Source organism: Strix uralensis, chromosome 17, assembly GCF_047716275.1.
Source record: "Strix uralensis isolate ZFMK-TIS-50842 chromosome 17, bStrUra1, whole genome shotgun sequence".
NCBI classification, from domain to species: domain Eukaryota; kingdom Metazoa; phylum Chordata; class Aves; order Strigiformes; family Strigidae; genus Strix; species Strix uralensis.
The window spans coordinates 7538282-7561685 of record NC_133988.1 but is presented as its reverse complement, the minus strand read 5'-3'; the positions used below and the strand labels follow the sequence as shown (position 1 = coordinate 7561685).

The 23404-nt window shown below is 39.2% G+C and overlaps 1 protein-coding gene across 2 annotated transcripts in view; it reads left to right on the top strand.

Moving 5' to 3' along the window:
* Window positions 1-23404, top strand: part of DGCR2 (DiGeorge syndrome critical region gene 2) — a 50357-nt gene that overhangs the window by 16215 nt on the left and 10738 nt on the right. The window contains exons 2-8 of one of the 2 annotated variants that reach the window (XM_074887809.1): window positions 178-210; window positions 4770-4892; window positions 14036-14161; window positions 16429-16639; window positions 17626-17702; window positions 20264-20440; window positions 22485-22688. In XM_074887809.1, coding sequence (XP_074743910.1) covers window positions 178-210; window positions 4770-4892; window positions 14036-14161; window positions 16429-16639; window positions 17626-17702; window positions 20264-20440; window positions 22485-22688 — 951 coding nt within the window. The remainder of the gene's footprint in view (window positions 1-177; window positions 211-4769; window positions 4893-14035; window positions 14162-16428; window positions 16640-17625; window positions 17703-20263; window positions 20441-22484; window positions 22689-23404) is intronic. The other variant, XM_074887810.1, reaches the window with a different exon arrangement.

The following is a 23404-nucleotide window of genomic DNA, read 5'->3' as shown; positions in this document are numbered from 1 at the left end:
AGTCAAAAATCTTGTCACTAACTTAGAAAAATAATATTTGGCAGCTAAAGGAGATGAATGGAGACTTCTTATTTGTATGACACTGTTAAAATTTATTTACAATCTTGTCTGTTATTTCTGGTGTTTGATTAAGTTTCCAACTGTTTTGTAAGTTTTCTTTTAAATTTCAAATTACAGGTCCACGACTAGCTTTTGCAAGACTTCTTTCAGGTGAGTGACTTGTGGGCAGGTTATATTATCTAATAATGTGTCCCAACAAATTGGTACTGGGTTTTTTGGCCTTCACTTGACAGTAAGTTTTATCTTGTAGAGTTAGTACATGGTCTGAGCCTGGTTTCAATTTTTCTTCTCTCTATATATAAAGTTAAGAAGTTTCTTGCTCCCTCTGGCTAATTTGTAACTCTTAGTAAACTGTTGCTAGCGAGAACAGGTGAGATGTTACCAGAGAATACATTGTTATTAATTGTTGATATTTCTGAAAGAAAAATGTTGGTTCAGGTAGCAGTGTGCTGGTGAACTGGCAGGTTCCTTGGGTTTTAGGGAAGAAACATGGTGTTGTGAAGCATGGAGGTTCAGTCAGGACAGCTGACTTTTGCTTGTAGCCTCATCTGTAGCCTTTGGCAAGCAATGTAATTTTTCTGTACTTCATTGTAACTGCTGGCAGAAGGATGAGGTGGTTGGCGAGATTGTTGGGGGTTAACATTGTAGAAGTGCTTCGAGAAGATAAAGTGAAGAGACTGTATAATGACACCTTGCTGCTTGAAGTGTTTTCACATTCTCACACTGCTTGAACTTTGTGATGTCTTGTAAGTTTATATTATGTATAGTGCAAAAACTACAATGCTGCTATTTCCAGTGTTGTACATGCCTCTCTTCTTCCCAGCAAATGCCAGATGAATTTAATTGCTCTAAAATGAGATTTTGTGCTGTGGCATAGCAAAGACTGCTCTGATTCTTAAAAGAAAAAGAAGCCTTTTATGTTAGAATTTCATATGCGAATCATAATACTGCAGATGTAACTTGTCACGTCACACGTGAACGCTGGAGGTGGGTTTATTTCCATTTTTTCACTGTAGGCAGTTGTTGATGTCTTTAGCTAATGTTGTATCAGTGCCTCTGCTGCAACAGCTGCTTGCTTGTAGCTGAGCTTGTGCCATTACATATTTTCTAACAGTTTTGAAAATACGAAATGTTTCTGCTTTAACAGCTGGTGGGGAATGTGTGCTTTTAGTGCTGCTAGGAGGTGATAGTTTAGGATATTTTCTTCCTCATCCTTCCTTGCTGTGAGTTACCATCGATAGCTATGAACAGTGCGGGATATCTGGCTTTGGGTACAGAAGTGGGACTGATATTTTTGAAACTTTGCTATTCTTTTGAAGAACTGGAAATCTTGTATGTGTGAAGTGACAGTTTTTATTTAGCATGCTCCTGAAAAGTACAAAGTCTGAGTGTGTGTTAAGTACTTAAATTTCAGGAAAGATGGATGGTTACTTTGTGTTGTACTCTTATTTGCTAGTGCTCATATGTCTTCATGAATCCTGTTCTTCTGCTGGCAGCATGACTTGCCTTTTCTGCAGTAAAGAGACAGGCTTGAAATGTTTTCATTTTTCTGCTGTTTTGACTTAAAAATAGGCTACTGAAATGAAGTGCCTGCTTGGATTGTGGAGACTAGCACCTATCCGGTGCATCATCGCCTCTCCCAAATTTCTCTGTTCCTTGGCTGAGTATCTGACAGGTTCATTATAGGCTTCCATCTATTTTTATGTATGTATTTTACCTCTGAAGGCTCCTGCCTTGGCTAGCTGATGTGCTCTGCTGTGGGAGTCTTGAGCCTGGCACGCAGGGCTGTGTGGGGCACACGGGGCCAAGGGGATGGTGTTGGCAGGTGGCCCTGGCGCTCAGCTGGGGGCTCTGCTGCTGCCCGCCCGCTGCCGTGTCTTGTCCGGATGACAGCCCGTCCGTATTTGTATGGTGGGGCCTTAGTGGTAATCTGTACTCCACCAATGGCAAGGGGTTTCTGAAAGAGCTGATCTTAAGCATCAGTCCTCATGGAGGCCATTGGGTATGGCCAAACCCACCCTGAGCACAAGTGAGAGAGGCAGTTAGATTTTCTCAGATGATGGCATCTTGTTCGTCTTTGTGCTAAAGCAAACAATAGGCAGCACGTAGAAGCAAAACATTTCAGATTAAACTCTTCCAGAAACTGCACAATGATTTAGGTAGTTCAATAACGGGGGGGGGGGGGGGGGGGCGGGATGTGGGCTCTGGGTTAGGATGGCTCAGGAGGTGTTATTGGCAGTGTTTGCAGAATATGGAGATTTTAATTTTGCAGTATTTCTTTTAGTATCACTTTTTTGCCCTCTGCAATAGAATTGCATAGCAGTTCATGTTCCTTGGTCTGAAACAATTAGTGCATCTGATATAGCATGATTTCCACTGGGAACAATTGTTCAACTGGTTTGAGTGGTGTTTTAATAGAAATGTTTTGTACTCTTCCATGTATCCACATTCTTCTGAGAGGAGTGTCTGTAATACAGGAAGTAATGACATTACAGCATGTAACTGGCATTTTTTTAATGCCCATAATATTGGTATGGACTCATCCTTTTATCTGAACCAGTCATATGTAATTGTACGTAGAACAGTAATAGCATGTATGAAACTGTAGAGACACAAAAGTATTCTTTATTGTTTTTCCCATGTGCATGTTGGCTTGCAGTGCTTTCCTGGTGGATGCTGCCTGCGAAACCAGAGGGCTGCAGAATAGCTTTCTTCACAGAGTGTGTGTGTGACTTCCATTCAAATCAAGCAGTAAAAATATTAAGAATTTATTTAAAGTATTGAATTTTGAATTGGATTTTGTCATAACTGCAGGGGGATGCGATGAAAACCTGGAGCTGAGCAGAGGATAGTCTTTCATGCGTTAAAATATCTACCACAAGCTCCAGTGTAAATTCAATACTTGAAACTGCGATGATAGAACTTTCTAAGAAACCTTCCATGCATGCTGACATTGCACAAAAGTGGTGAAAGAAGCTGCAATGCTTGACTGAAGAGTTGATGCTTTTCTGTGAACTTGAAATTTGAATAGTTTTAATTTTAGCTCGAGGTTTTGTGTTTGTTTTGTTGTTGTTTTGGGTTTTTTTTCCCCTAATAAAGATAGGTTTTTAATTTTCTCTCTTGATACATTGGGCAAGTGAAGCTTAACCTTTTATTCCCCTAATCCTTTCCCTCTTTGGGATAAATAAATTATTTCAGTTTTTGTTGGGGGGAGGGAATAATTTTTTTTTTTTTTACACTTCCCCTGGGCTCCTTTACTGTTATCTGTTTGGACTGAGTAAAGCTCTAAATGGGTGAGAAGACTCTTGCCTTGCTGTAAGGTCTGTTGCTGTTGATAGTCTGGCAGGTCTGTGTGAGTTCTTAGCCATTTTGTGACCTGAATGTTTGCTCTGAGTAGGTGGTTGCTAAGAGGATGTGCCCGCTTTTATTCTTCTAGAAGAGCAGGTCTGTGCTTTGAAGAGAAGCCAGTACAGAACTGGATTTCAGCCTAACATCGTGTTAGAAGCCTGTTATCAATATTCTATACCAATTACTAGGTGTACGGGTACAGCTTTTATTGGGAGTCCACGATGACTGGTTTTATTATGCCTGGTCATGTTGTCCTGAACACTTAAATGTGACCTGTGTCTTGATTTAGTTTAGATGTGTGTTTCAAGAAGGCAACATCTGTAATTACAGGTCTTTTTCTTAGGTTGTAAACTGTGGATGAGATAATGCATGCCTGTATTTTAAATTTTCTTTTAGAGATTTCTCCCTGCAAAGTTACCTACTTGATTCTTTCAAATCAGGGATGAGCATGTGTTACTGTAAAATAGCTTTTTTTTTAAGAAAAGGCACTCATTCTTTAGACATAGCCTACCTGGGATTATTGTAACTTGTTAGAGAGGAAAATGTATTAAATTGTTCAGAAATATTGGTTGGAAAACTGACAGCCACTGTCCAGAAGAAAGATGGTGATGGTCTGGTGCGAAAGTGACCTTATGGATGCTAATGGCAACTTGCAGACCTGCTATCTGTAAACAAGCTTAGAATTCTTCACTTGTGTAGACAGATTTTATTTTTTTTTTCCTCCTGCAAAATGTTTTGAGGGATACAAAATGAAGCTGAATTATTAGGTTCTGGCATTTGATAGATGGAATTGATATAAAAACGCTTTGAAAAAAATTGTACTTTTTATAATGCTAATTAGGTCTGACAGTATAATGATGGCAAGTAGGCAGTACTCTTGCAGAAGCAGGAACTACATGTTTGCAGATATTGACAGTTTCTTGTAAAAGATGTGTTCGTATGGAGAAATTCTACAAGAGAGCTTAAGCTAGAAAGTGAAAACAGGTTCATGGATATAGAAATTGTGTTACAAATAGTTCTGTGAAGTGGTTCTAAATCAGGCTGGACGTTTGTGCAAGTCTAGCAGGTCCCGGCATACATAGCGATTGGAATGGAAACAGAATTCTGAATTTATTGCATAAAGTAGCACTTAACTGATAGCATAATTTTTGTTGAACTTTGGTTCTGAGAAAAGTGAATAGGTAGTCGTTAGTGACCCAAAAGAAGAAAACGGGTAACGCTGTGGTGATAGCTGCTGACATTGTATCTTTATCAGGAAGTTTTTACTGTGGATATCTGAGAGAATTATTTCCTAAGAAATAATAACACTTCAAGTATAAACAACACTTCAAACAGAGCACAACTTTCTTCTTATTTCCTAGAGCTCCGCTGCACCCCAGGGCAGTTTGCGTGTCGGAGTGGTACCATCCAGTGCATCCCTTCAAATTGGCAGTGCGATGGATGGCCCACCTGTGAAGATGAGAGTGATGAAGTTGACTGTCCAGGTAAATAAAGCTGAGAAGACTGTTCATCCCAGAGTCAGCTTGTTTTGCAGCAGTACTAACGCTACAAACAGTTTTTTGCTTGTCTGAATTACCCTTCCTTTCCTACAGTCTCAACAGGTATCCTGGAGACGAGGAGAGTTTGTAGTCTAAGAAGAGACTTCCGTGACAAAGGAAAAATCATGTTGCAATTAAACCAAAATGACACATAGGCCTGTGGTTAAATTAGGAATTACTGTTTTGGTTGTATATCACTGTGCTGGGTGACATTGTTGGACTTAGGTAGAGAGCTTGTTTTATTGCTTCCTGTTCTGATTATGCTTCTTGGGTTTAAGTGGAGAACTTTGTTCTGCCAAATAAGCTGGTGTATTTACTCTTCATAAACTCTTGTGATCATATGCTTTCAGGAGCCTATCACCAGCAGTGGTTCTCTGCTGAAGCTACTGGATACTGAGCTGTTTTTAAAAAACAAGCAAGCAAAAATTTTTGATTGTGAATATATAATCACAGTTTTGAAACATTTTCATTTGTTCTTGACAAACTGGCTAGTGCAACTCTTTTTCTGTGTGTCCTAAAAGTGAAGAGACCTATAATTTGGTTTTGCTGAGAACAATGAAGCAGGAATCTGAAAGCATGAGTTCAACTGTGGCATAATTCAAAACTTCTCTCTACCGTGTGACTAAATTACGTTCAAAAACTGTTTTAAGAAGTTCTTTGCCATTGATCTATTTAATTTGCTTGGGAAAGAATCACATGAACTTTGTGGCATTGTCATCACAGTGTTCACTCTCATCGTTCTGAGTTTTGAGGTATTTTAGAGAGGTGCTACAAAATAGTAACATTGGTATTTTACAGCAATGAGCTCTTCTAAATATTTATATTTTCTAGTGGAATTAGAGAAGTAAATCTAACACTCAAACTCTGAAACTGTGCTATGGTTAGCTATCTCCCCAGTGTGTGCTATGCACAAATAATTAAACGAATGTGTTCGGTGCTCTTTTTAGAAAGCTTTTGGTTAGTTTGTGTGAGTGTATGTATTTGCAGCACAGAGGAAAAAACTGTTGGTAGTTTCTTCTGACATTGAAAATTAAACTGTGCCATTGATATTCCGTTTAAGGGTATATTTTACAATGTGATGTCCTAAAGAAAGGTGTTTTCATCATTGTGCTGTTATTCTTCCTCCTTTTTAGCTAACTTTGGCCAAATGTGAAAAACTAGGGACCTAATAAAATTCTGGAGGTTAATGGAAGTCAGTGGCTAGGGGAAAACAGTCATGTTAACGTTTGGATTTACTCAGGAAGCACTGAAGGCTTCACTTGTGGGAATATTGGAACATCCACATTGGTAGAAAACAGAATTTTTAACTTCTTTTGTTGCCTAGTGTATTAGTTGTCAATTTAAGTTGTTGCATGAAGGATGCAACAGGGTGATGTTGACTCAAGGACTGGAGTTAAAAAGAGTATTTGGTATGTGACTAGGAAGAGGTTTTTATGAAAGTAACATTTCTCAGTAGATAGGCTCTGCTTTTGTGTTTGGGGTGTAGGTCTCACTGGACTGTGGCCTGGCATGGTGAGAAGAACTTTAAGAAAGGAGATGTGTGGGAGAGACTTGGTTCATCACCATGTCTGTACGCAGGAAGAGGAGAATAACATACATAAAGAACACTAGGGGGGAAAATGATGGACAGTGTAGAGAAGGAAAGTATTCCACTTGATGAGAAGAGTAATTGGATAAGTAATTGGTGAAAAGGCTGTGCTCAGTAAAACAGCCAAAAAGCTGGGTGTGGTGTTCATGAAAGAACTGAGATATTTGCACAGTAATGCAAGGACTGTAGCCAGCAAACCAGAGGAACAAGAACTACTGGTGTAGGATGTAAAAACTCTTATACCTATAACAAAAAATTGGTGGGATAGTTTTGTGACCTGGAAGGGGTGTGGAAAGGCATGTGTTATTCAGAACTGTCAAGAATAAGGATAGGTTGGTGTGCTGGTGTGCATGCGAATGGCGTGTTGGAGTATAAAAAGGAATAGCATGAATGAAGGGAAGTCTGAGGCCAGCACAAGTTTTGGAGAACACAGTGTTCTTATGTTGGGGAAAGTGATACATATGTGACCAGTTATAGGAGAGACTGAGTCCTGGGGCTTGACTGGGGAGTTAATGCTACTAATAATAGCACATAGTCATACTTGGGAGTGATAACTTTCATCTTTAGCCACAAGAATTAACAAGAAATGATGCAGCTTTATATTTAGAAAATACCTTTGGATTTACATGAGCAATCATGAGATGATTCAGCTAAATTTAAATACTTTTTAATTAAGGTTCTTAATTTCAATAAAGGCAGACTAAACCCTAAAAGAGCTAGTTAGTGAAGCCACTTGGACTTGTGAAACTTGGAGAATTAAAATATCTTTAAATTAAAAGGTATGAAATCTCTGAAGCATGAAAAAAAGCTTGCAAGAAATGCTCTGAATCTGGTTGGGAAGCTTGTTACTTTTCAGCCTTTGAGCTACTAATGGCACACTAACATGAGCAACTCAGAAAAGATCAATGGCAGTGAATTAAGGTTTTGTGGTGGTGATGAAGGTGTGTTTCAATGACTACTTAGTCATGTTGGTGTTTACTACAAAGCCATTGTAAGTTATTTGGCATTGTTGGTTTAGTTCACCTTTTTTAAGCCTGATTTCATTCATGTTAGTAACAAAGCTCCTATTAAAATACAAGGATTATTAATTAATAAGTTAGTTGGGTAATCATGTGTTGTCTGAAGTACAAGAAACACCCCACACCCTAAGACTTTTGTCAGAATAATTTCTTCTGGCATTTTCTTCAGAACACAGTTATGTCAGACATTAATTTGTTGACAGTCTGAATAAGTGTATGAAATGCCTATTTTTGCTAGACCATATATTTCTCTGAAGATAGTCATCATAGCTGGTTTTACTCTTACTGTCCCTTCTCAGAATGATCATTTTCCTTTATAACATGGAAATCCTTTCAGTCCCAAACTTGTGATGTATAAAGCGCTATTCCCCCTGCACTTCCCACTAGGCATGGAAATGTTAGTGGAATCTGCAGCAGTGATTACCCTCAGTTCATCTCTCTAGTAGACTAAAACTCATGGCTGCTTGCTGTTGTGACCATACGGAAAATTGCTGGGAGAGTTTATGTAGCGTGTACCAGCAACTCTTTTCTACTTAAGCAGTGGAGACTTGTGAAATTTGTGTACTGTTCCATATCAACAGTAATTGATCCTAAAAATAGTTTATCCCAAAGTGGTGTATTCTGTGAAATGGTAGAAACAGGCATTAAAATCTTAAACAGGGACTTTTAAAAATGGGAATTTATTATTTCTACTCACTTCCTCTTATATCTCTATACAAGTAACCAAAATAGTAACATAACTTTTCCACGTTTATAAAAGTTCTGTATTTAACCCCATAAGAAGGAAGGGCTCTGCAGTTTGCCTTTCAGTGCTCACTGGATTTCCAGCTTTGCTTCTACCAGAATATAAGATCCGCTTCTCCAAATATCCTACCACCTTTGGAGGCCTTTCAGTTGAAACTCTTTTCCAGCAGTACGAGTGGGGTGGGGTTTACTACAGTTCTGGCTTTTTACCTGTGTTTTATTCCTATGCTATAGGATCAGTGTTTGTTTGTGTTACATATGAACAGAGAACCAATGTCTTAAATTTCAGTGCCTTTCATAAATCCTATACATACCAGTTTTTCAGCTTGCAATTATATTGGTGGTCATTCTGTTTATTTCATTTATTTATTTTTTTTTTTATAAACTTGAACTCTTCCCAGTAATAAGTGATCAGATTGTGTCATCAGCTGTCCTTGGGCTTCTTCCAGCATCTGAATTTGAAAACATTCAACTTACCCTGTAGCGCACACCCTTGCCTAATGCCACATTCTTCCTTTATAAGGTATTTCTCAGTACTATTTTCTAGACCTGCTTGGTCAGAAACAAGAACAGTAGAAAGTTTCAGCAAGCTGAATTATTAGGGTTTTTTTTCCTTCCCCTGAGCCTGAGGCCACAATCAGCACTGGAGAGCTGGTTGTCTGGGGCAGCAGTTGCAAGCAGTGGCTAGCACTAGTATGAGCCGCTCTGCGGTTCTGTGGCAAACAGTCTGACTTTACATGTTTTTATGTTGAGATTGGAAGCCTAACTTCATACAGAAACAATCTTGCTAGGAAGCTAACTGTAAATGCTGATCTTGTGCAATGTCACCTTGTATACTGTTCTTAAGGGCTTCCCCAGATACTGTATGGGGAAGAAACGTGCAGACTTGGAGGTCACTTGCCCCAGCGCGTATGCACTATATCATCTTTGAGTCTGAAAGTCTCCTTTGTGGAGCCAGCTGAAGGTATGGTCAGTAACTGAAAAAGCAGCAGCTGCAACACACTGTTTTGCAGTGATCATAAACAGCTTTGTCTTTTGTTTTGCCAGGGATACTGTGTTTGGTTGAAGTGACTGTTAATATTCGTGTACCTTTTAGTACATGTCCTTTTTTAAAGCTAGATAATAATGATAAAAACCTCTGATCATTTCCACACCTCTTCTGAGCCCTTGTTGAATTCCTGTATGATGCATCCTTTTTACCCTACTTTATGGTGTTCAAATTATAAGCTCTTTACTGTCAGTCTCTTACTTTGAATAGTGCTCAGCACAGCAGGATGCTGTTCTTGCTTGGCATCTATTTCCTAGCATAATCCAATTGATGATGCAAAGCGTGGAGCTGCTTGATCTGAGAAGAATCACTCCTCTCTGGGGACTTCTGAACTGTATTTCCAAATCTTTAGGCACAAAATTGGATTTAATCCTGAAGTTCTCTCACCTCTCAAATTACCAAGTGAAATTAAAAGCTTTCCAAGCTTTTAGTAGGTGCTATGCTGGACAGAAAATTTGAAGCTTAGGACACAGGGCAGCTTTTTATGTAAGTTTTGAGAATCTGCTTTTAAACAGGAGCAACTCAAATCTTGGAACAAATAAGGTATGGCAAGAGCTGGTTGCTTCACAAACAGTTTAACTTTGACGTAATTTGACAGAGTACATCCATCCTTGTGAAGGGTTTGGCTTGAGTGACTTGTCATCTGTGACACAGTAACTCTGGAAACTAGTTCAACGCCCCAGAATCCAGTATTCACCCTGACCCTACAAGGGCCTCTTATATTACAGTCAATGTCTTCTCTCTGCCTGCCCTCTTTTTGGTGCAAAGCAGACTTCGGCATGTGTGGCAGATTGCAGTTTCTCTTCTAGCTCCTCCAAACACAGTTTTCCATTTGGCGTCATGTTTGTTCCCCCATGCAGTGCTGCTCGACACGTGTATGTTCTAGCCTGTTCCCATCTCAGCTGGTGCCAGCTCTCACTTTTGTGTGGTCTCAGCTCCTTAGCTCACGTTCCATATTGCACTACTTGGCTGTTTGCTTCATTTTAGTTGGTCTGAACGATGGAGGCACTGAGGGGGATGAAAAAGGAGCTTTCTACTCTGCTTGTGTGCTTGGCTTTCCCTAACGAGACACCATGTGCAAAGAAAGTGTTGCTGAGATCCTGTGGATAAATGCTGCAGAGTAATCTCCATGGATGTACGGAACAGTATGGACAATATAACCAAATTCCTTCCAGCCTCTGTGAATAATGGGCAAGCCCATATTTCTTTCAGACTCAAACTTGACTGCATTTGCCCCCTCCATTTTTTTTCATGTCCTCAACAGGAACAGCAAAACTTGTATGCATTGCACAAAGCTTTTTCTGTGAGTTAGCAGGGCTGTGTTTGCAGGCTGGATTGGAGGTGCTTGTTCAACTAGAAGATAGTTAGAAATGTAGGCAAAACTTCTTCCCCTTCTAATCTCTTAATTTTTTGTTCTGAACTATTGTTGACCTGTTTTGATTCAGATCTGGAAAAGTTTACCAATATAAAATGTAGTAGGAGCCATCCAGCATGGCAAACTTCCATTCTGAATTGGTAGCTTGTGGTTTTAAACAACTGAAAATAGTCACAGAATCAGCAGTGTTGGACAACTTTGTTGATGTATAGCACTATACTTAGACTGTAATCATGCTAGCGTGAATTAGATAGCAACTGTAAATTGGAAGGAGCTGGGTGAATACTAATCATGACTTGATCCATTTGGAAACAGATTGGAGGATGCTTGTGTCCATCATGCTATAGTATTCAAGGGGAGAAAAAAATTGTGTCTCCTTAATTTTTCCTTGAACCCTTTTTTCCCTTTCCCCACCAACTAACAAGCAAATTACATTTCTGGTATAATTGTACAAAGTCAAAAGAAACAGAACTATCTGTCTCGGCTAGTAAAAATACTACTGTTGCTGTTATTGCTTATGGTTGTAGTATTTAGAAGAATAAAGGTTTTGGAAAAGAGCTGATCTTTCAAGATTAGGTAGCTTTCAGAATATTAAGTATGCACATAAGCAATACAAATGATGTTTTTTCTTTCTGAAACACTCAGACATGGTTAAGTTGTGATCTTCTGGCTTAGGTTGTTATATTAAAGCTTAGTCTATGGCACTATTGATTTATTTTTAAAGATAAAAATATTTTTATAAAGGAACCAGGAACAGAAAAGTACATAGAAAGTTCTTCTGTAGAGTATTGAAAATGTACAATAGAAAACCAGTCCAATTACCTCTTTGCCACCAGAATCTGCCACAGCTTTTCATGGCAGTCAAGTGACTTAGAGGCTTGTTAGCATCTCTTTCTTTATTGCCCTGGAAAAACTTGTCCTTGTTGCTTTTCTGAGACTGAAAATTTAGGTCAAACAGAAGCAATTTAATATTTGAAGAGCACCAGTTTATTAAGCAGCTGACAGTGTTGGGCTTGAAGGAGAAGTGACTTGTGGTGGCTGCTTTCTGCCTCTTCAGTCCTGCCTGGTTTCAGCAGTGAGACTGCTGACATGGGCAGATGCTGAGGAAGGAATGAGTGTCCTGCTTCCTGGGTGAGGACTGATTGAACTCACTTTGTGTGGGATCTGTGTAGCTATTTTTCAAGGCATCTGGCATAAATTCTGTCAATTTAAGATGTTAGCCCAAGTAACCCTTTCTTAACCTCACATCTTAAAACCTGTGAACTTCTGTTTTATTCTGGGGGGAGGTAAATTGTTAAGTCCTCGTGGGCGTTCTGTTTAGTCGTGGAGGGTCAGCCATATGGTGTTGCATCTGCTCTTACTTCTGAAAGGGAACTAATTCTTCATGCATTTGGTTCTTACTGGTTCTTTGGGTTTAGCTGTTACCATTTAATGCCATAGGAAAATAGAGCTTCCCATGCTGAGCTCAGTTCATCTCTGATAAAGCATTCTATATTAGTTAGCGCTACCTTTAAAACCTTACTATAATTAAAGATTTGCTTTTTTAGTGTCTCAGTATTGCTGTGAAAATCAGTGTAAATATTGCTACTGAACCATTAGGATTAAGAACAGTCAAATTCTAAAACTAAAAGTAGATTGGCCTTTAAAGTAAAAAAAAAAAAAAATCAGTGATCTTCACTGTCAAATTATTTTACCATTTTGTGTCCTTTGAAATGAATGCTAACTGCATTTCTTGGTGCTAACTTCTTGCCTGTGATAACTAGTGTATTCTAACATTCAACAGTAGAATTACTACTTTATTTCTGTAAGGGCATTTGAGAGTATTATGCATAGCCATTTCTTAATGGGTGATCTCTGTAGACATGCAGTTCCTGGGATAACATGATAATTAAATATCCCTTGATTATCCCATTAACCCAGGGCAAACTCAGTATGCTAGAGCCAGATGAATGCAAAGCTACTCTGCTGTTACTGGGCTCCAGGTAGTGATTTTTGTGCTCGTTGGTGCTAACATTTGTTCCACAGACTGCATTGTTTGGTGGTGGGTCTTCTAGAGATCTTTCCCCCCAGGTAATACACCAAACAGTCTCCAGCTCTGGGTTTAAATTATCGTGAAATTGCTGTGGACCTCGTGCTTTTTAAAGATAGCCTGAAAGGGGAATGTTTTATTGACATAGTCTTGAATATATTTCGTATAAATGTGATTAAGCCTGTTGAAGACTATGTAGCTCCTCTTTATTTAGGACGATGACTGGTTTATTTGGTTTATCTAGGCTAAATAGAGCTAATCAGCTTTAAAGGAAAATAAGCTGATTTTTTTTATATAGAAATTAATGTCTGCATAGCTCTTTAGTTAAACTCTATTACCTTTAATAACATCTGGTAGTATTAAATAACATGCTAGTAGATATTTCTAATGCTTGCATTCTTGGGTTCTTCATTTTCCTCTTTTTAAGGTTAATCCCTCGTTTCCAAATTAATCTTTCTTGGTGCTCATCTCCATCTTCCTCAAAGGTTTCTCCCCACCACCGTGCCAGCCTTCCTACTTAGGATCTTGCTAGTTTTGCTGACTATGGCCAATCCTGCAGCATCTCCACCTGAAATGTGTGTTCCTTATTTACTCCTGGTAGGCATGTGAAGCCTCCCAGCCCCTTTTCTGGAATAATGTCTTGCACTGTGTTCTTCTTAAGTTATTGAATCCAGTTGTCATGTATGCCTGTTAGAAGCTGTGACACTGAGATGAGGGTGTGTATGTGTTTTTGTTTCAGAAATAATGAACTAACATTTCCTTTAGAAGCTTGAGAGTGAACAAAAAACCTTGTTCTTCTGGCTGAAGATAGGTTTCCTTTCCTGGTTTTAATTTTGTCCTAGATCTCAGAGAATGTGTTGGAAAAGTATTGGAGAAGTTGTCTTATATCCTTGAACACACAACTGAGAAACAAAGCAGCTGGAGAGTGGGTAGTTCTGAAACACGAACAGATAAAATGCACTGGGGCTGATGCATTTGCTGCAGCAATTGAAATGACAAGCGTCCAGTCCTGTATACAACTGCAGGCTGTTGAGAATCTGCCAAAATATTTAGCTTACTCTGCAAGACTCATGTAATGGCTTGTTGGTTCTGTTCAATTGCAGGATTTCAGTTATGTACCATGTAAAATAGCCAAGCTGTTATTGGAGGGATCTGCCATCTTTGTTTACCTGACTGTGTTGTTTATCTCATGTGTATTGAATTAAAACTGAGAGAAAGTTTAATAAAATGAAATCTGTCTTTGCTTGCATCTTTCACCGGGACTGACTATTCCTTCTGGTCTCCAGGCTTGACAGGGGACCAGCGAACTTACCATGGGAAGGAGAATGTGGACTCCAGGCACAATCGAGGGAGAGGAGGAGAGACAACCCGCTTTCACACTGTCAATGTGGCACAGCCTGTCCGATTTAGTAGTAAGTTGCAGACTGGGAAATTTGGGCCATCTTTCTGCTAATTAGTTTAGCAATTTAGGCTATTTCTTTTAAAGGGGAAATTAATAGATTTTTTTCTCTTGCATAGCTTTTTGACCAGATTTTGTTCATGTGCAGTGCTTTTTGAGGTTTTTGTACATTTCTTTTATGTATGTCCTGTTGTATTGCATAGTTTATATAGCAGGACAATACATACAAAGAATTCTACTTCCCTAGTATCCTGATTTTGTGAGACCAGAGTTGCAATTTTCTGTTATAACTGATTGCAGTTACAGAAAACTTAAGTCCATGGTTTCAGAGATGGTTTCAGCCTGCAGCAGGGCTGATAGTCTAGCCCTTGTCTCTTGATGTGAGCTTGCGTGTAGGATTGATCCCCTGGAAAGTGGAGGCAAACCAAAATTGTTTGGTCTTGACTGACGTAATTTTGAAGATGATCTTAGAGACTTTGCACTATTATTAGTTAATTAAGTTAATCTCTGTTGTGAGTGTTGTATCATTTTTAATAGGAAAAATATTCTTTAGGGAGTGGGGAACTTCAGGAAATTTTTCCCTCACCTCTCTGAAGACAGTCTGTCAAGGAAGTATGTAACACCTGAGTGGGTCTTGTTACTCCCATCAGGCAGTCAGGAATCTTCAAAAGTATCATTTCAATGTCATCCTATCCTCTCACCTGCAGCACTGCTAGTGCCACTGTTAGCATTCTAGTCCCAGCCTGATCTAGAGCATTGTAAATGTCCTGCAAGTGTCCTTTCCACTGATCACAGCATGTAGTGACTGCTGCCTCTGAACCTCTCAAGGTTGAAAACACCTAAGTCTCCCCTGCCTTCTCCCTGTTATCTTGGTTCCCTCTTTGCTCCAGGGATCATCCAGTGATTTGGGAACATGAGACAGCACTGATTAGCCTTGGAGGGAGGGATGGGACAGGTTAGGAAGAGGACATGGTGGGAGGACAGTATGGGAAAGGTTGCTTTGGACTATGGTGATCTGAAAAAGACAAGTGATTAGCAAAAGTAAAAATTCACCACTTCACTGATTTTTATTTTTATTTTGGATAAAAGTTATTATTAAAATAGGTATTTTGATTTGTCATGGATTCCAGTAGCTAAATTTTGTTAGTAAAATTTACAGAGGACAATAAAGCAATTTAGAAATTGATACTGCAATATCTAATATGCTCTGCAGTCTCATTGATACTGTATTCTGTCCCATCTTAGTGATGTGAACAGTAGATCTTAAAAAATCCCATATAAATGGAGAATAAGGAAAGATATTTAAAGAGCTTCAAGTCTGAGTTTGTATATCATTATTTGGTGATCAAGATCACTGTTTCTGAAGAGAATGAAGAGGCTTGAGAACAGGAACTCTGTGAATGCATGCAATGAACATAGAACAGTTTACAAATTTAAAGTTCCTTTCTTAGGTGTTGTGCAAAGTTAATACTGCAGATGCAGGTGCTAAAATCATATTTCATGTCTGTTTTAAATTTCATCTGCCTGTCTCTGTGATTCTCTATTAGTTACCCATCACCCCCAAGAATGTCAGTCAAAAGCCCGTGGACCTGTTTCACGCAGAAATGCCTCAAGGTTTTTGTTGCATGTTCCCTCAGTTGAGTTAATTGAGAGAAAGCAGAGACAGCAGTTCACACCATCACCACCTTCTTAAAAATCCATTTTGCAGAGATGTTTTTCCAAAGTAAACAACTGCTCCAGAACCCCCATTGTCTTTAGTGATTGACTATGGGAGCAGGATTATGTGTATACTACTGAGACTGTAAAAGTAGGTTGAAAACTTCATAGCAAGTTGGATGTATTGCTAACCACCTAATAGCAAGGCAGAATCATTAAATTTGCCACCTCTGGTTTTTTCTTCCTGCTTCTTGCTGCTTGTTTTGGCTTGGATTGATCGAACTGATTGGATTTATAAAGATGTGCAGGGAAGTATCTTCCACAGCAGATCATCAGTCTTAATTAAAGACTTAAAAGGCTGTCACAGTGCAATGAAACATTACTAGGGCTTGCATCTTTCTAAATATTAAAAAAAAAATTCCTTTACCAAAAGCTGTAGTGAAGTAAGTCTTCTGTGATCTGTAATACATCCATCTCCTCCTGGTGAGGTGAAGTATACACAGGATGTTTGTGTACACATCCAAGTGATTATGCATTACACTGTCATAAACTGATTAGGATGCATTATCTTGAAGATCCTAATTTGGGGGGAATGGTTTCCCTTCTATTCTTCATGTTTCCTAGGAAAGTGCCCAACAGGATGGCACCACTATGAGGGCACAGCCAGCTGTTATAGAGTGTATTTAAATGGGGAGAACTACTGGGACGCTGTGCAGACATGTCAGCGGGTGAATGGATCCCTTGCCACCTTCACTGCAGACCAGGAGCTAAGATTTATCTTGGCACAGGAGTGGGACTTGGAAGAAAAAACATTTGTAAGGAAGGACCAGCGTAGGTGAGTAGGAGGGAAAGGACAAAGATCTCATATTACACGAGAATGGTTTCTGTGCGATACGAACGCTGGTAGTTCAGTTTGCTTAGAAAATCTAATGATAAAATTGGCTTCAGGTTAATAAACCAGTATGAGCATGCTGGTTGACTGTTTGGCAGTGGCCATCTGTATTTTATGTTTCAATTAACATTAACAGATAGTCTACAATTCAACAGAGTCTTTCTATCTTCAGGCTGTTTCAGCAACGTACTAGTATTCTTGGACTGCAACAGGAAAGATGGATTTTACAATGACTTACTGCTACACCACCCTGTATAGAAAGAATTCTTTAAGTTTTTCAACAGAGTTTTTGTTTCCCTAAGTACCAGTAGCTCTAACAAAGACTACAAGTTCGAGATAAAGCCATTTTGAGTTGCAGGAACTATGTTCTGGTGTCTTTAGATATTTCATTCTGTTAGTTCATGACAAACATAATTCCTTTTTTTGCCTGTGGGTTTTTGTCTCATGGACTGCCATGACAGATCACCAAGAGTGGTTCAGTAATGGTATATCTGCAGTGTTAGATGGTTTGATCCAGAACAGTCTGACATAAGTTGTATAAGCTTATAAAATATTTGACTTCTGGATGCTTTTGTGTGGTTTCTGGGTTTGAGATACTGAAGTGCTACCATAACAACAGAATAAGGTGCTTATTAGGGGCAGAAATAAAAGACATGGTGAGTTATCATTTGTAAACATAGTATTATACTAAAATACTATAGTATTTTTAGTGAAAATACTGTCAAGTATTTTCCTCTATTCCTGGACTGTAGTGTCTCTCTCTACATTGCCAACATACGGGCTGAAATGTTAAGGAAAAAAAATCATCAGAATGTTTTGAAAGTTAGCTTTTAAGTATAAAGACATTGGAGGGTTCTGTGTAATTTATTTTTATTTGTTAGTATGTTTTTGGCTTGTATCTTTAGAATCTAACTTAATGTTTTTTGTAGGTTCTGGGTTGGATATCAGTATGTTATCACCAATCGAAATCACTCTCTAGAAGGTCATTGGGAAGTAGCTTATAAAGGTAGGCCTCTCAAATTATTACTTAGTTCAATGGCTCATGGAAACTGTCTTAAAGCATGAATATTATTTGCAAGAACAACTCAACTTTCAGTGATAGTGTTGAAATAGTATAGGGGAACTGCTTTGCTTTACAGTATCAAAACAGGAGAGTTTAATACTTGATACACATGTCATTTTTCACGTTGATATCTTGTGGAAAGAATGTGTTTCTCAGTTTATTTGGGCTTTCCCCTCGATTAAGCTGAGAAGAAGGAAACTACTCTGTATTTTCTTGGGTTTTGTGGTGAATGTCTAGATGAACTGCTGATTCCTGATTCTAGTATTTGCACAGACTAGTGTAGGATATTTGAGGTTTTAGCTTTTTAAAAATTGGTAGATTTTTATATACTTTAAAAAAAAACCTTGAATTTTGCAGAATTACCCAGATTTTTAAAATTTTAAAGTAGTTCATATAGTTTACTTAAACCAACACAAAATTTGCCTAATCACAGAAATAAATTGCTGTTTATGTGAAAAGCTGAAGATTAATCTGATGGGCATCACTGGCTGAACTCTTTCAGTTGCAAAACAAGCAGCTCCATATGCTGAAAATGCGAAGTTATGTTTCTATACTTTTTATTTTTAACTAAATCAGTTGGGGGATTAGTTAATCTTAAAGTCACTATATGAACTCCTGTGTGTAGAAGTGAATGTCTAAATGCTGTACTGGTTTACATAATGGAAAGTTTAAAACAAAGGGGTATTTTTAAGCATCAGCCCTGTGAATTCCAGTGTAGCGTTTTAAAACTAATCTGAATAGATTTCTTCTCACGTACAATTTTCAGTAATGGAAAATCTGGAAGGAAAACTGTCCAGTAGGTACAGATACATAATTATGAACAGAATTTTGCTGAACAGCTGGGTCTTGAAAAATACTTCCTTTGATACATGAAAAGTGGTAGAACCCTGCATAGCTTTCTAATGACAGTACTTGTTTACTGTGCTGCCATGCACAAAATATTGATTTCTTTTGTCATTTATGTGAACTGAATATTCAGAGGAAACTGCTTCTTCTTGTGAAGGCAGGAACATTTTCGTTAGTTCCTTACAGTAAAGCACCTAAAGATGTCTTTGGATAGCAGAGGAAAGGGAGGGAGGAAAGTCCAGCTTTTTCTCGTAATGGGGATTTCTGGTCTGGACAAAACTGTTTATATAGGTAGGTTTCTTCTGTGAAGCCCAAGGGAGAAAAAACAACACAGTCTCCTTAAAAGGACCTTTCTTTGCTCTTTGGAAAGTTGACTGCACTGCCATCTGCTGACAGTGTTTGCAATCAAGGAGGCATAAATTATAGAAAAATCATACCTGTTCTTATCATAAGTTTTATTTCATATGATGTGTTATATATATTTAAGCCTTCTCAATACCATATATTCTTTTGTTTGCAAGCTTTCTATGTAATAAACGGGTATCTATATGAAATAAAGTACATCATAGTACATAGTAGCATTCAGTAGCTTCTGAAAAACTTTACTTAAGTTTCATTGACTTGTGGTAAGGCAAACTCTGAATTCCTAGTATCTGTTTGAAAAGTGGTTTAGAGTCCTATAGCTTGGAAATTTTAATCCATTATTGGGATGTGTGGCAGGTAAGCCTTCAAAAAATGATAGCAGAACCTAGTTGCATTTAAAAAAAATAAACAAAACCGTCATAACCTAACAGTGATGAAAGGATTATCATGTGAGAAGAGTGTAATTTGTTAACTGCAAGAGCTGTTAAAATCTATGTTTAAGCACACAGATTTGGAAAGTAGGCTTCTGAAAACATATAAAATAGGCTGTTTTTCACAATTGCTGTCTCCCATTAATCTCTGCAATTTTGCATACCAGCAGATTTAATGGTGAAGCAAGACACTGGTGAGAAACAACATTTTAAAAGTTATAAAATGCCCTCAACACCTCTTGCACTGTTTGGAACCCATCTCAATACAGTCTCTTAACAGTCATGTCAGTTGGAAGGACCAAATAATCCATACCACCACTGCAGCAGCAGAAGTGGCATTGCAGCCTTGTTCTCTGCGTAGCACTGCTCTGCACTCTGAATGAGCGGCATGAGACGTGGGGGAGCAGCTCTGCAATGTGCTGCGCGGGATGGATGGATGTCTGCATGTCTGTGGAAGCACTAGTAAGTGCTTGGAGTGCCAGGTACAAGATTGGTATGGGTTCTTGCTCCGCTAGTAGCAAGTGTGACCAACCTCAGTGCTGTTTGAAGGGGTGCATAACTATTGGCAGGCAAACCCCATGGGACTCTGAAAAGCAGCACTTGTAGAGATATCGGAACATCACTCCTACTGGCGCAGAATGACAAAATTACCCAGTACTTTGAAAACAGCAGCCTCTTCTCTCTGAGTCACCCCTTCCCTCCCTGCTGTTTGCCTTCCCCCAGAGGAATGTTGCTAATAGAAGCTAAAGCTAGAAGACAGTAGCCTTGTAGCAGAGTTGGTGTGCATGAAATGAGTGACATTACAGAGCTTCTCTAAAGCTTTGCATACCCGCAGGCTGCTTATACCAATGCATCTTGTTCTAGGCTCTTCAGAAGTATTTTTACCCCCTGACCCTATCTTTGGTACGGCTATGTCTGAAAATGAAAACGTTCTTTGTGCCCAGCTTCAGTGTTTCCATTTTCCTACCCTTCGGCACCATGGTTTACACAGCTGGTATGCTGAAAACTGCTATGAGAAATCTTCATTCCTCTGCAAAAGGAGTAAGTTGGTTTTAGTTCAGTGTTAATGGTGTTGCATGTTTAAATATGCATAAAACAAATATGGGGAAATTGGTTAGTTATCCTTTCTACCTTTTGCCCAGTGAATTAAGAAAAAAAAAGAAGTGTGTGTGTGTGTTCTAAATTTCTGCTTGGCTTAAATAAGAACATCATAATGTGTGGTTGTCAGCCACAGTGCAGGTTTTCACTAAAAAATGGTTGTTAAGCAGATATATCTGCCCTAAAAGATACTTGAAAAGAAAAAAGGTTTAAAAAAAGTGCCTTATTAGTAAATATCACTCTTAAATTATTAACTTCACATGAAAATGAGGAAACACTTATTTCTGGTTTATTTTGAATATAGCAAATTCTATTAAATTCTTTCCAGCCAATTATTAGAACTAGGGGGAGAAAAAAGAAAGTGGAGCTACTGGCTTAAAGTGAAAAAAATGGTTTTCATTCTGTATCTTGCATTTCTTTGTTCCAAAAGGCTTTATACCAACAGAGGTATTGGCAGTATTTTCAGGTAATATTTAAGATACCTGATATAAATGGTGCTTCTTTGCAAGGAGAAGTTCTTGAACTTTTACTGCAGTTCTTGAAGTTTTTCTAGTTTGCTTTTTCTTTAAAGCAGGAAAAAGACTTACAGAATGGCAAAGGAGGAAAATTCAGCCCTTTTTTGCCTTTTGCACCTGAAATACTGAAAATTAGGAAGACAGGATATTGCCTTATCTACCTTGAGATGTAATCTTGGAATCTGATATTGAAGGACATGTGTTCATTCAGTCAAAATGATGATCAAAAGATGACCTTTTCAGTCATCTTTTTGGGATGATGTTGTAAGAAAGGCAATAGCTCTGCCAAAACGTTAACCAGAGGGTGAGGGTATCAGATGCATAAGTTGAGCAGAAGAAAGTTGTGTCCAGTTTTGGGTCTCGCAGTGCAAGAAAACTGTTGACAAGACCTTGACAAATTGAGGCAAGTTCAGTGGGGGCCAGCAAGATGGTGATGTGGGCCTGTCCTTTGAGGTGAGGCAGTGGGAGTGGGGCTCCTTCAGCCTGGAGAAGGGAAGGCTTCCAGGGGACCTGAGAGCAGCCTGCCAGTACTTAACAAGGAGGTTGTCAAGAAAATGGAGGCAGGCGCTTTACAGTGGTGTGTGGCAGGAGTCAAGGGACGTTAAGTTGAAACAAGAGATTTGAATTGATGCCAGAGAAAACTGTTTAATCATGAGGGTAGACAAGAGTGGAACAGACTCCCAGGGAGGTTGTGCAGTCTCTATCCTCAGAGGTTTTTATGACCAGATTTGGTAGAACCCTGAGCAATCTGTTGGGACATCATAGCTGACCCTGCTTTGAGCTGGAGACCTCAGGTCTTTTCCAGTCTGAACTTTCATGTGGACCCTCTCAGCTGACCTGTGTGTAGGGTGGAGGGGACAGGCCACCCTCCCTGAGCAGTTGCTTCAGCCGGCAGGTCCTAGTGCTGTCTGTGTTCCCTCTCTCTGGTTTTGGTACCTGCCTTTAGGTCAGTGGGAAGAAAGAACAGTGGACAGAAGGCACCTAAACTTCCTCCACTGGGCAGGGATCAAGATGCAACTAGGGCAGTGGAAGTACTATTGCCTGGGTTCCTTTTTTTAGGCCTGCCTATTAAGAGTGTCCTTCAGGTTTGGTCCAGAGAAGATCCAGCTTTTCCTAAGTACCAGGAGTGAGGGAAGGAGCTGCAGCAGGCATTGACAGTGAAGCTTAAACTTCTTAGGCCACTTGTTCTCCGGTGTCTTGGAGAGGGTGCCTGAAAGTGTGTCAATTCCATTAAATACTTCAAAACTCACTTTGTCAATTTTGAGCAGTAAATCATCCCTGTGTGCCTCCAGACTATCCACTATCTTCCCCACTCCTTGGAGATCCCTTTTCAAAGTTGCTTTAATGTGAAGGCATGGCTTTTAACTGATGGTCTGCTTATGTTTACAAATCACTTAATATAACAGAATAAACTGGACTCCTGTCTGGCAGGCTCACAGACACTTGGATATTGATGTGCTTTTCTGTTCTAGGCCAGACCTGCGTTGATATCAAAGACAACATTGTTGATGAAGGCTACTATTTCACTCCAAAAGGGAATGATCCCTGTTTGAGCTGCACATGTCACAACGGTGAACCTGAAATGTGCGTGGCTGCTTTGTGTGAACGGCCCCAGGGGTGTCAGCAGTATCGCAAAGACCCTAAGGAGTGCTGCAAATTTACATGTTTAGACCCAGGTAAGAGTTGACTGCTACAGTTTTGTCAAGAAAAATGAGTTCAGTGCTCAACTTGGTTATCTTTGAGTATAACTTTGTTTGAAATGATACACCCTTTCAATGCCTCGACATAGCTGGGTATAAACCCCTTGTGAGCAAAGATCTCAAATCACAAGAAATGAAGCACTTCAGGCTGTGGCTAGAAATAGTCATCCTTGATGCTACTTACATAGGAGAAGCAGTAGCTTATTATGTGTATGGAGGTTGACACTACTGTGGATTTTTAGTAGTGTCTTGCATGGTTCCCTTCGCATGTTTAGTTATGAAAAGACTTTTCTCTTGAACACTGATTAAGCATCTTTTTCTGGACATAAGTATTTATGTGTGCGGAAGTTTGCATGCAGGGATAATGTGGGAAGCAGAGTTTTATATAGAGTTTCAAGAATAATCAGGGCATGCAACCTTGCTTATTGGATTTGGGATCTCAGTGCAGCTTCTTGTTTTGGATCAGTAAAGTCCTCAGTTGACTCTGGACTGTTTGTCAGTCACCATTTGAAGATGTAGATTTTGGGGCAGTTATTTTTCTGTAAAGAGGCTTGTGAAAAGAAATGTATCTTACTTGGAATTTACTGTGAGGGTGGTCAAATAATGCAGCAGATTGTTTGTGGAGTCCCCATCTGTGGGGATATTCAACACCCAATTGGACTCTGACCTGGACAACCTGCTCTAGCTGACGC